At 39.0% G+C, this 13,390-nt stretch overlaps 1 protein-coding gene across 3 annotated transcripts in view; it reads right to left on the bottom strand.

Annotated features, from left to right (window-relative positions):
* Positions 1–13,390, bottom strand: part of patj (PATJ crumbs cell polarity complex component) — a 163,792-nt gene that overhangs the window by 116,743 nt on the left and 33,659 nt on the right. For all 3 annotated transcript variants that reach the window (XM_053635119.1, XM_053635120.1, XM_053635118.1), the window contains 11 exons: positions 11,484–11,612; positions 9,365–9,601; positions 8,762–8,864; positions 8,515–8,603; positions 7,716–7,857; positions 5,962–6,096; positions 4,185–4,264; positions 3,890–3,946; positions 3,643–3,777; positions 2,093–2,308; positions 624–824 (listed from right to left, as the gene is read on the bottom strand). In XM_053635119.1, coding sequence (XP_053491094.1) covers positions 624–824; positions 2,093–2,308; positions 3,643–3,777; positions 3,890–3,946; positions 4,185–4,264; positions 5,962–6,096; positions 7,716–7,857; positions 8,515–8,603; positions 8,762–8,864; positions 9,365–9,601; positions 11,484–11,612 — 1,524 coding nt within the window. The remainder of the gene's footprint in view (positions 1–623; positions 825–2,092; positions 2,309–3,642; positions 3,778–3,889; positions 3,947–4,184; positions 4,265–5,961; positions 6,097–7,715; positions 7,858–8,514; positions 8,604–8,761; positions 8,865–9,364; positions 9,602–11,483; positions 11,613–13,390) is intronic.

Here is a 13,390-nt window from a genome sequence, read left to right as displayed (position 1 = left end):
TTGCCATTAAAAACGTGATCGCACTTCATTTTCATCCATTTCGTGAGCCGCACCAATAAACCCACAAGCATTTATTATCTCCTCGATAACACTGTGAAAGCACTGAACTTACATTTTTTCAGCTGACAAAGGTGAGTTTATATAAAATGTGAGAAGCAGTGGTTTTGATCGACGAACGTCGCTGTGGCCTGATTATTGCCGATTTCAGACAAGCCACCTAAGTGGGGGTTTTGTACACAGTGATTAGAGAGCTAATGAAGAGAGGATATAAAAGCAGCTTATCGCAGCAAGCGAGGAAAGCAAAGAATTCTGATGTTTGGCCCGGTGCCAGATAAATAGTGGTAAGTCTTTCCAGAGGCATATCGCAGCTTCCCTTTGTTCTCTGCCCAATGATTTGTAACATCAACACACATTTTTTGTAATAAGGATCAAGAAGAATCAAGCAGGAATAATTAAATCAGGTCAGATTTTTCCCCTCATCGAGGAAGGTCTATTTATCGTGAACTAAAAGTGATTAGTTGAATGATGCACTTACAATTCTCCCCTGCAACATTTATATTTATCGAGTTTTGAGGAAAGGCTGTGTGTTTGTTCTTTGAGAAGACGGACCTAGAGAGACAAACCTGGTAATCCAGAACACTGAAACCGAGGCCTCGCTCGCCTTTCTCTAACTCCAGCACATGCACTTCTGGAGACCAGAGAGCCAACTCTTCCTCTTCATGCTCTTCATCTCCGCTCTCCCTATTCTCGTCCTCCTCCCTCTCAGCAAAGATCTGCTCTGGAGCTGTTCTCTGCCCAGCATCCTCCTTCTGGATCACTTGTGTCTGATGGAGAAGCAAACAACATTTGAGTGGTGTGTCCAACATTTGAGTTTTATTTAAACTGTGTGTAGGCGATGTTCAGCTCTGCAAAGAAGTAAAAGTTGCTCTGAAAATAAATAACATTAAAAAAAGCAGGTTAAGGCCTAACTTCAATACAGTCAGCACTTTAGCTCCTCTGAACTATACAACATACAGTGCTGTCCACAGATATTTGAGAACCTTTTAGAGTGAACCATAGGCAAAAGTCAGAGACAGAGTTATAAGAACTTATATAAATAATGCAAGTTAAATCTTATTATTAACATAAGATTTAAATGTATTTTGCTCACTGGCTGAAGTCAGTAATAATTGATATCAGATTTCAGGTATGCTCCCTACCGATGCTCCATCAGGCCTGTAAAACAGCAATCTCAGAGGATGCTCTTTTCCAGTCTTATCTTTATTATGTAAAACTTATGATTAATGGGAATTACTTGCACATGAATAATACTGTACCAAGGAACATTTGACCAACAACTGAGATCTTCAGTTCCAGAGCCCTTCCTTTACTTCCACAAAGACGTACCTCTTCAAACAATACCCAAGATAGCAGTGCTTTGTATTTCTTCACACTGCCATTTATTGCTTACACCTTCAGTCAGTCATCCTCTGTTCCAAATTCAGAAGTATAAACATTTTTGCAAATCCTATAAAGTGATGTACATTTCAGTATGGACTTACATACCAAGTTTACTGCTTTCCCTACTCGAACACAACCAGTTCAACTAAGGACGGGTTGTTAATTAGCTGAATTAGGTTTATTAGGAACGGGGAAAAAACAATGAAAATAGAGGGTACTCCATGGCCAGGGTTTGGGAACCTGTGCTACAGAGGACAGAGAGTGACAAATTAAAATATATGTGCATAATTAAATCCATCAATACATCCTTAAATACATAAATAAATCAATAGCTTCGTTAATTAATACATGTCAATGCTTTACTTAATATTTATTTTATGTTTTATTGATGGATATATTGATGCACTTATTTAAGCATTTCATGCTTCAATATGCAAATGGGGGATGGGCTTCCTTTAAGTTGACTTCTGATTAGACGGTACGCCTGTGTGCTGTGAGCATTGTGATTGGTAATACAACACATGCAGAAGGATTTTAAATGCACCACTGAAGCAGCCAACATACATGGACAAGAAAGCTAGTTAGTCCTAAGTAGACACGTTAGTTCTGAAATTAACTCAGTTACTGATGTGTTTGTGTGTGTGCGTGTTACCTGATCTTGTAAGCTAGCTGTAGGGTTGCTGGAGCGCCATTCATCATTATCATCATTATCATCATCATCATCATCATCATCATCATCATCGGGCTGGTATTCAGTGCCCTCTTCAGTGAGGCGTCTACAGCACACAAGAGTGAAGGGAGGAGGAACCTCTCGCAAGAACGCTACAGCCTCTCGCCTTGTCTTTCCATACAACTGCACACCATTTACCTACACACAACATACAGCAATTATAAGAAGTTCTTCCCCTTTTTTTTGCAATTGCAAGGTTTCCTTGCAACCTTTTTCCTTTCATCAAAAGAAGTCTTTAAAATGGCACATTTTTCCCCATTTAAGAGATTTGCAGGGTAATTTTTCAAATGTAATTTCTACGGACCAACTCTGTTTGACCAACCAAATCAAATTATAGGTTTGTTTTTTGCCATTTGGTTCTGCTTTAAGGCACTTCTTTGTCATCCAAATTAAAACAGTACGAAGGTAGGTCCAAAAAGATTTCACAATTCTTGGGAAGGAGTGTACTTGTCTCATTTCTTCATCTAAAAACTCTCTAATTTTAGTTGCTGTTGTTACTGCCAAAAATGTTCAGAACCATGACTGGTTATATTGGCCTTACTAAAAATATACCTCACAAATTTTCCATGTCCAAATTGCCTGCTCTGCTCACATAATTACTAAACCAAAGAGGACATGCAAGCAGGCCTACCTTCGCCACTACACAGGACAAGACAACACACAAAATAGCACACAGATTACCAGCCATCGTTCATAAATACAGGTTGTCATATTGCTAAGCACCTCTCTTTCACCAGGCCATTTTTCTGGCGTTCACTTAGACCTAAAGGAAGCCAGGGCAGCACTGTGCCATCTGTCCCAGACTAAGGATGCTCTAGCCCCCTTTCTGATCACCCCAGCACCATTATATACCACTGAGCTCACATCTGCCCATGATGTCTCTTCAGGAAGTATCCATAAGGAGTTGTTTGCAGTACAGTTGTACTGAAGCATGGCATTTCAAACATATATGTAAAAGAGCCCTTTAGATACTCAATGAGCCTAGCATGGAGCCTTGGGAAACACCATGCTCCAATGCACCAGTGCAGTGGGTTTGTGTTCTGTCAGAGTTGCTGCCAAGAGCAACAGGCTGAGAGTACAGCAGCTCGCGGCCATTGGACCAGGTGGGGCCGAAGGGACAGCGGAGGGGAAGGAAGCAGAGGCAGTGGGGGAGTCAGAGACACGGCCTGGCATGCAGATGGCCTCGGTCAGATTCAGAAGCCCTCCTGCTAAAACATCTACGTGCCAACAGTGGTGGCAGCAGCATGCCTTCCTGGACACCTAGGGCTGGCAGGATGCAAAGGTCACTGTGTTATTAGAGGAACAGACAGGAGCCGCACCAAAGCCCGCCAAAAAGATAATCTGTAGGCCGGCCAAGCCATGGGACCACCTGACCATACCTCCTCACCATAATGCCAACAGGAGAACGATTAATGGCAAATGTAAAATGGCAAGTTGAAATGCGAATAAGTGTTCCCATTTCCTTTTTGTACCTCAAGAAGTTCATCTTCTGGTCGCAGTAAACCATGCTTGGCCACAGGACCATCAGGGGCCACAGTAGAGATGTAGTGGTGACCATCAAATGAATCCAGCTCCACACCTAGACGCATGGTGTGTATTGGGAGCAACTAGACCAAAAAAAAAAAAAATCACCTCAAATCACACTGGAGCATCAAGAGAAAAGCAATCTCATTTTTGCTGGCAAACAGATATCTGTCAACGTATGCACTACTGTAATACCTTAGAATATTTCTGTAGCTCAGCATCATCCTCAATGACAGGGTCTAGTTCAACAACCTGGAAAAAATCATCACAAAATACCATTTCAGTGAAAACATTAATGACTATATGTGCTAATGTAGAAGGGATAATGGCTTTTTTGGATTTTTTGTTTTGGAAATTTTCTATTTATCTTTCCTTGAAGGAACATTGCAGCCAAAAGTTACAAAGCTGAATAAGCTGAACGTGTGTTATTACTTAGAATTACTTTTCCCTGTTTGCTTTCCATTTTACTTTCTCATTTCTCATTCCTTACCATAACATCATACTGAGGTCCTAGTGCCTGCTCCCATTTGGTACGCAACTCCATCTCTGTCAGTGGAACGGACTCTCGAACTAAAAACAGAAAAAAAGCTGCGTTTCAAGCAAACAATAACTTTATTGATTTTTGGTGTCTAGAACAGAGGATGCTGTGTGTGGGGGGGGGATGGGGGAAATCACATGACCTTAATGTTAGAAGGCTCACATCATGCTGACTGACAAACTTTATGAGTGACAATACAGCAAAAACACTAGGCTTCTGTCCAACACCAAACAGATACAAACAGAGAGGGCGAAGAATCAGACAGGTTGAGAAGTCTATTAATGGACACGTTTTAGAGAACATGCACAACCAAAAGTTGGGGGGAAAGACTAGTACAGACAAGTGTAATAATGTTCCTACTGTAATTTAAGCCCCCCAGGATGACAAGCAACCTCCTTCCTTTACACATGTAGTCATTCCAATCATCTCACTCTGACAACTTGGAGAGAGCGAGTGAGAACAAAATTAATCACACACACACAAAGATGAAGGGCCCTAGCACATAGACCTGATTAAATTAGCATTTCTACACCACTGCTCACAACACCATTTATCATAAGTGTTTGACTATATTAATACAGCAATGCATCGCTTTCACGTTTCGAATGTCAAACTCCAGCCAACAGCTGCAGGCCAGGTGCAGCAGCAAGTAAAGAAACGGACTTATAATAAATGCTTTTCTACTACATCACTTTAAACCCTTCAGTTCTACACTTTATAGTGTGGACCTATAACAAAGTATAAAAAAAAAAATATAGAGGAAAAGAATCCTAAACATACGTACATGACAAATCAACCAACATGATATTTGGAATTTCACAATCAGGCTATCAAAAGCTTATGGTATTGGGTTTTTTTGTTTTGTTTTTTAAAAAGCTCCCACTATTATGTGACTTCAGTGGTTCAGTGTATAAAATTCAAGCAAAAGCTGGTTGAGAGTGAAAGGAACCCAACAGCCTAATCATGATTTCACGGCAGGGCTGAAACCTGTTCAACATGTATTCTCACAGACTTTTAAAGTCACATAACACACAGAAAGGCACGCAGTTCAAGAAACCATCCCAGCACCCAAAAAGTCAAACGTCCAAGCCATTTCCTGCAGAGGAAACGTTCACCACGTACCTAGGTGCTCCTGTCTCATAACAGCGACATCAATTCTTTACAGCATAAAAAACGAGGGAATAATACAATGTGAGAGCGAGATTAAACGAGAGATTGTTTTGGTTTAAGGCAGCTATCGTTTTACAAGTACTACAGTTGCCCCCACTGGGAAATAAGCCCTGACAAGCAATCATTGTTATCCAGGGCTTGTACTGCCCCACTGCAACAGAACACTTTATTTAGAAGTTTGGCAGGTATCAGGGCTTGTCTAGTTTAATTAGGTCAGAGTGTAACTCAAGCCGTTTGCTGGTTTAATGTCTCAAGCAGGATCGCTCTTCTGCTCCCAGCCTGCCTGCTTCCATATTTATAGCCAGCGGCTAGCATGACCGAATCCATGTCCTGTATATAAGGGTCAAATATGCGGAAAGGAAGGGAAGGAAAGATGGGGAGGGGATGGGGGGTACAGCAATGATAGGAATGGCCTGAAACTGACCCCTGCCTCGAGGGAAGTATCACTGGATAGGATTTCCAAATGTCAACAGTGCCCCCACAGGCGATGGACATTCATGCATCTATTCTAGAGAAATGGTGATGTACATCTAATTAGCGAATATCACAAGCAGCTCACCTCTTGCAGACGTCTGCTGTTTGATCGCAGTCTGACTCGTGTCCACTGGCTCCATCACGGAGGCCATCTGAACATCTGCCCTCACCTTGATCTCTGCAGATCTCCTCAGAGACACTCGGGATGACTCTGTTTGGACTGCGCGCACACACACAAACCGCAATCAGATACAAATTTGGCTTTGGTACTTGTGCTTTAGGCTGTTGCCAAGACACTGCATGTTTTTGACGGGATACAAAGTCAAGGAAACTAATCTACATTTCATTATGTGGTAAAAAAATATATATATATATATATATATATATATATATATATATATATATATATATATATATATATAATAAATAAATAAATAAATAAATAAATAATCATCTCATTCCAACCAGCTCCACTGTCCCTATAAAAGACTTCTCTGCTTTTACACCTCTCTCAATATGATACGAGACTCCCAAAGCAAATATCACACATGCCAGATATCACAGATATACATTTACATTATGGGTCCTGACAGTGAGAAAACAGGAATGTTATAAAGCCAAATTAAATATGTCACCTGGATTCAAGACAAAATGATTAACAAAAGTTGTTAATGTCAAAAACATTTCCCTTCCCTATTTTATTAATGAGCAGCATTGGTTAGTTTGGAGTGTGCGTACTGCATCATGTTATAATTATAACATCTTCCCACTCAACATCTAACCATATTGAAGCATCTCATACTCACTGACTAATAAAATCTGTATGAATAGCTAGACAGCCAGTGCAAATCAGATCAGATACAAAGCAGAACCGCATGTGTGGTGGTCTCGGAAAACCGGTCTGATGTCGCTGGTTTAAAAACAGGTGAAAGTATTGTTTAAAAAACTAAAGAGAGTCAGGTGTTTCAGGAGCAGAGACTACTTTTCACTAATATACGATGTTAAAAAAATAAAATAAAAACATTTAAAAAAACCTCAAAAGATTTTGATTTCAGCTGGGGTTTTTTGTTTACTGATCCTAAGTGTGATCCATCAACCAAAATTTGGTGTTTGACATTTCCGTCTTTAGGTTAGCAAGTAAACTACAAGGCTAATGTGGCTAAATTCTTTTAGCATCTTAACTCCGAGCTACATTACAGGGTTTTCCTTACTTAGGTGCTGCACCCAAGCCTTCCTATGGTGTTTCAGGACAAGGAATGATACAAGGAATGAAGTGATTCTGGTTACTCAAGATGGTGGCCTCCATAACACTACAGCATTCAGCTATTCTGTGAAGTTCTGTTCATTGTGTCCTAAGCCATACTGGCAGAACAATGTAACATCACTGAAGCAGTTTGAGGCTGAAACATTTTTTATAGAGACACTATTACTTGTTAGCTGCATTAGCCTTGCAGCTTCAGTGCAAAACTAAAGGAGATGATGTTGGATATCAAACATATCCAACAGTTAATATTTAAGGTAAATTGGAGAAAACTGGGTAAGCTTGAGTTTTTGCCGGACCATTCTTTTGCAAGTTGACAATACAAATCATGGCAGTGTTTCACAAAATGCTCAAACTGTTTCCCCATAATCACTGTAAGATTTACAGAATATTTACAAGGTTCAGAAGGACAAGGAAGTTTTTTCACTACTTTATAAAGTATTTCCCTACTCAACTTACGAGTACCGTTTCGCTTAGCATGCAGCATGTCTAACGGTTTTATAGAATATATAAGAAGTGATGCAAGATCAGCGTGTCAATCTTCAGTGATCATAATCAATACAGAGAATGTTGCTCACCTTTATCCAAAGATATCTCCACGGCAGATTTCTTGGGCGAGGCGATTTTGCGAACCAGAGTGAGGTTCACAGTCTGACCTGTCTGCCTCATCACATCCAGGACCTCCTGGCTGGTGAAGCCCTGCAGGTTAACGCCATTCAGCTGTTCAGAAAGAAACATATTTTATATATACACACACACAAATTATAATATTATATATATTAATATATAAAAATACATACATACATACATATATATATATATATATATAATATATATATATATACACACACACACACACATATATATATATATATATATATACACACACACACTATATCTATCTATCTCTCTCTATATATCTATCTATCTCTCTCTATATATCTATCTATCTCTCTCTCTCTCTCTCTATATATATATATATATATATATATATATACATACATACATACATACATACATACACACACACACACACACACACACACACACACACACACACACATACGTATATAAAAATAACTGACTGTGACTGAGAAACATCCAGAAACAAAAAGCCATCATATGTACAACTAAATAGAGCAACTATTTACAACTTAAAGTAACAAGTGCCAAGTGTAAATCGCATTAGCCCAATCTAAAGCTCAACATGACAGCTGCCTTATCCTCTGTTTGCCCCATCCTTATTAAACCCCAAACAAATATGAGAAGAAAGAGACATCTTGCTCAGCTGGTGTCCATATCTGTGTGTGTGTGTGTATTCATAGATGTGCAGGGCTAATTAAAGAAGAGCTCATTAAAAAGTAATTAGCAGACTACCGCTATTATTCTGTCATGGACCATGACATTCCCGCACTTTTCGGCAGCACTGCCAGGGATGACGCTCTTCACAGAAACCCCTAATCCGTCTGCAAAAGGTAAGGCATAAAAGAAGCAGGAGACATGGAGAAAAATTAGGGAACTAGTTTCAGAATTGTGTGTGGTGTCAGTTAATGCAAAGCTGTCTGGTTTGTAGCTAAATACAGTAAATATGTTGATATTGTGGTTTTGTTGTTGTTTTTTTTACCGTCGCTGGTTGAAGTGTTGCAGCCAACAATAGAAATTCCCAGACTCTGGCCATCTTTCTTCTTCAGTGACACTTCATGAATCTCATGGCCCTCAAGGTTTATCTGCATTAACACCACAATCAAAGCATAAGATAATCAACAACAACAACAAAAAAAGATGCCAGAGCTAAAGATTATCAAACAGCAGACAGAACCATTTTAGCAGCCTATGTGGTGCTATAAGAAATATATTTAAAATGTACAACTACAGAACAGAATGTGAAACCTTAGACAGTTGTGTCACACAATAACATACAATTGCTTTCATGAGAGTTACTTCCTGTTTATATGTATACTACTGTTTAGATTATCATGTATGACAAATTTAAGTCATTTCAGCAAAACCATGGGTGATTAACATTAAATTACATTGTTTGATATTAATTATCTGAATATTAGTTCCTTAAAATTGGTGACATTATGTATTGGTAACATTCTACTTACAGAATCATATAAAGGTTATTTTTAAATAAAAAAAGAATTCACAACTCAAAGAGTAGATTTGCAGAAACATCTCTTGAAGAAAGTCTCTTTACACGAAAGCATTATCTACATGACCCTACCGTTTTGCTGGCTCTGCGTGCTGGTATGGGAGGATGCACGGAGGCAATGGGTGCTGTTGTAGGAGCGTGTGGGGGTGGTGGGGGAGGATGTGCGTTGCCCCGAGGGTCTCGGGCGATTAGCATGCGGACTCGGATACCACAGGCCTGCAGCACCTGCACAACCTGCTCACTGGTCAGCCCCTGCGTGGGCGTATCCCCAATCCGTAGGATATGGTCACCAGTCCTCAGTCGCCCATCCTTAGATGAATAGTTAGGAAGCAAAAGAGGAAGTGAATGAATAAATAAATTAGTGAGTAATCAGTGGGACTAGCGGAAAGCATTCTGCACTGAAGTCTGGATTTGTGGATTAAGTCTGAGAAAGAGACACAGAAGAAAATGACTGCCTTTCCTTCACTGCACAGAAGTTATGGGCTAAAAACTGTAGTAGAACACAGCAAACAAAAATACCCAGGGCTAGCATAAAGAAAATATTGTTAACAAAAAGTAAGAAAGCAAGTAACCAAAATTGACATAAAACTAAAACTTCTTGTTTTACAGTAAACTGAATTTATTTACGACACTTGAAACAAAGTGAATGTCCCAGGGTTAACACTAATGCAGTCATAATGGTTAGTTGGCTCCAGACTTTAATATCATCAAAATAAAATAAGACACCTTGAAATTAACAATTCAAGGCAGACAAGAGCAAAAGCTCAGATTTACAACCTAATTTCACTGATGCATCAGCAGGTGCCAGAGACCGTGTATAACAGTAATAACTGCATAGTTAACACACTGCTCACAAAGCCTTTCCTTTCCATGACTGAACCAAGTGACATTTCCTTCAGCTAAAGACTTCAGGCAGGATGAAGCACAAGAGGAAAAGCATCATTACACACAGACAGGAGAAGAGAACAGGAGCCTTTGTGGGGGGGAGAAGAGAAAAAAAAGGGACATGAAAGGCATTTCGATGCTCAAACATGCACGGCAAATCTCCAATTTCTGGTCGAGCCCGTGTGTGTGGGACAGCAGGAGCGCATTGAGGCCTGGTGCAGCCATTAAAGGCTGAAATGGCAAACGCTAAGGATAACAAAGCCCCGATTTTGACAGCTTTTTTGGAGCATAAGGTCCAGTGATGTGTGAAATGCAAGAGCTGTGGCTTTTGAACAAGAAGGGTTTTGTTGCCTGGTCTCTGGACACTGACAAGAGGGGGGAAAAAGCTGAAAGTGTGTGTGTGTGTTTCTAAAAAGGGGACAGTGTTCTTTTACTAATCGCTATCGCTTTTGTACAAAGTCATTCAAATAGGTGAAACGCACATCAACTGCTCCCATGTTAGGTTTTGACTAGTAATGACCAAACTAACAAAACAGCCAAGATCAACAAATCTAATTGGGATTACTACTGCTTTCATGGTTAAGATTTTTATTTTTAAATGAGGGCGAAAGCATAAAAAAAAAAAATAATAATAATAAAAAAAATTCACCAACATGGCTAACAAGATAATCCTAGAAAGCGGAGGAAAAAAAAACCCACATAACTTGACTAGATGAACCAGCTCTTTTTCAGCTCTGCACCGAGCACCAGTAAGAAAACAGTGAGGCAAGAGTTCAGTGTAACTACTAATTAATAATTAGCAGCCTTTTTTTATATATATATATACAGAACAAAGAGATCATTATCCAACCTTTCTTGGTTTCTATTGGTTTACAAGAAGGAAAAAAAAAAGAAGAAGAAAAAGCGAAAGCAAGTGCTACTAGAAGCTAACGCAGGTCTTTTCCCATTCACTGAACTGGCTTTTCAGCTGGCTGAGCTGTATTTGTATTTGGTATGAGTACTGCTTTAGCTGAAAAAGCAGAAATACTAAGTTTTAAGGTGGCACCCCTGCCAATGCATCATATTATGCCTTTTTTTGTTTAATACAAGACCAAATCATATCATATATTAACATCTTACTTTGTCTCAAATAAACTGAAAAGGAAACCAAAACCAGACAAGAACAAATGAGATGATTATTATAAATGGCATGTGACAAGACATCAGCTTCACTACAGGAGGTCATCACACCTTAGCGTTTGCATTAAGAAGACTGTGCATGTGGGTTCAGCGATGTCAGATGAGGGCATAGAACATAAACACAAACCTTATCCGCAACGCTGTTTGGCACCAGAGTGCGTACGACCACCCCAGCAGCCTTTCCACCCACAATTCCAAAACCGAGACCTGAACCATCATTCATCAGCTCAATCTCCTCCATATGCCCCCATTGTTCCTGTAAAAACACACACACAGAAAATAAATATACATTAACAATTTTGACTAATATACTGTAATCTCAAGTAACCTGAAATTGAGCAGAACCGTTTTGTATGCTAATCTTCTTATTCTTCTTGTGCATACATTTTAAATGACTTTTGGACAACAGAGGTCAACCAACCTCAGTTATGATCCAGTTTAATCTCTTAACTACATACTTAAAATGAAGAATCTGAAAATAAACTTTCAATAGATCAGCACTGACTGGACAAATAGCTTCATCAGATGAGAGCAAGCATGACCTGAATGCATACATCATATAAAGTCCTTACTATCTAGGTGTCACACAAGCACGTCACTAATCAACATCAGGGTCAAGAAGCCCCACGAGTGTCTTTCTGTGGCCGTTCTAACCCGCTGTCCCACATCGGCCAGGCTTCTAATCACCATGCTCTCCTTGGGCACTTATTAATGACCTGCAATCAGAACACTTCGTTTCTCTTATTACCAGGTCCTTTATCTGATGGGTGACTTCCTCAGCACCCTGCTGTCCTGTGAAACCCACCCTCTGCCGTATCCATCGCACCCCTCTCAGGAGACAAGGTGTTACACTAACGCAACAATAGACAACAGCCATTTCTGAGATGAGAACTTAAGCACCTGATTCTATATGCTTGCAATCGTCTAGAGGGTTGCACTGATTTCTGCTATTTTTACATTAACTTCTCAGGGGTAAATAAGCGGTCAAAGAATTTTAGTAAAACCCAGTTAATACACCTGACTCTTGAAGTACAGGGACACATATACTAATTTAACTGAGATTAGATGGGATGTGGGATAACTGGGGGATAACTAGGGGCTGTCAATTGATTTAAACAATTAATCTAAATAAATAAATAATTAAATAAATAAATAACCCACACATTATTTTGCAAAGTTACACAAGGAATAAAACAGCACATGAGGTTATAGAAAAAATAATCCATGATGGGGTGGAGTCGTGCGACCCAACATAAAGCTGAGTTCTATTACCATGTCGGAGTGGATTATTTTCCAAAAACTGCATGTCTCTGAAGTAGCTGTTACTATAGAACATATTAGAACTAGCAAATAAAAAATAAAACCTATGATTTAGTTGTAGGTGGCACTACAGTCTGAGCTGCAGTTATAGAAAAAGAAAATCAATATCTGCTGGACAATCAGAATACAGAATTGAATAATGTTGTGGTATAAGCTTTTTATAGATTTTTACTTTTGCAACTTGCTGTTATAGTTAAGCACCACTGGACTGTGTTTAAACTGGCGAACAACCTGCAGCTATACATGCCGATGTGTGTAGATTAAATAGCATATAAAGGACTACTGGTGTTTTAAATGATCAAACTAGGAAAAATCCAGTGGGGTTTTTTTTTTTTAATAACGTGGTGCTGAAAATTCAGTAGGTTATAAATTTGGCAACTTCATTATTACCTAAATTATAAAATTGGTAAATTAATTATTACCTGTGTTTTTATGAAGTCAAACAATATATTTTAATACAAATAGCATGTATACTGAAGTCTAGAACATGAGCACATGTATTTTAATAACAGCTTTAATTATAAAATTATGCTGGGATTCATTATTACCTAAATTATAAAATTGGTAAATTAATTATTACCTGTGTTTTTATGAAGTCAAACAATATATTTTAATTTTAACACAAATAGCATGTATACTGAAGTCTAGAACATGAGCACATGTATTTTAATAACAGCTTTAATTATAAAATTATGCTGGGATCAAAATGTATGA

The sequence above is a fragment of the Ictalurus furcatus genome, chromosome 10 (assembly GCF_023375685.1).
Source record: "Ictalurus furcatus strain D&B chromosome 10, Billie_1.0, whole genome shotgun sequence".
Lineage (NCBI taxonomy): Eukaryota > Metazoa > Chordata > Actinopteri > Siluriformes > Ictaluridae > Ictalurus > Ictalurus furcatus.
Note: the sequence above shows the minus strand (reverse complement) of the source record. Positions and strands in the feature narration are given on the sequence as shown.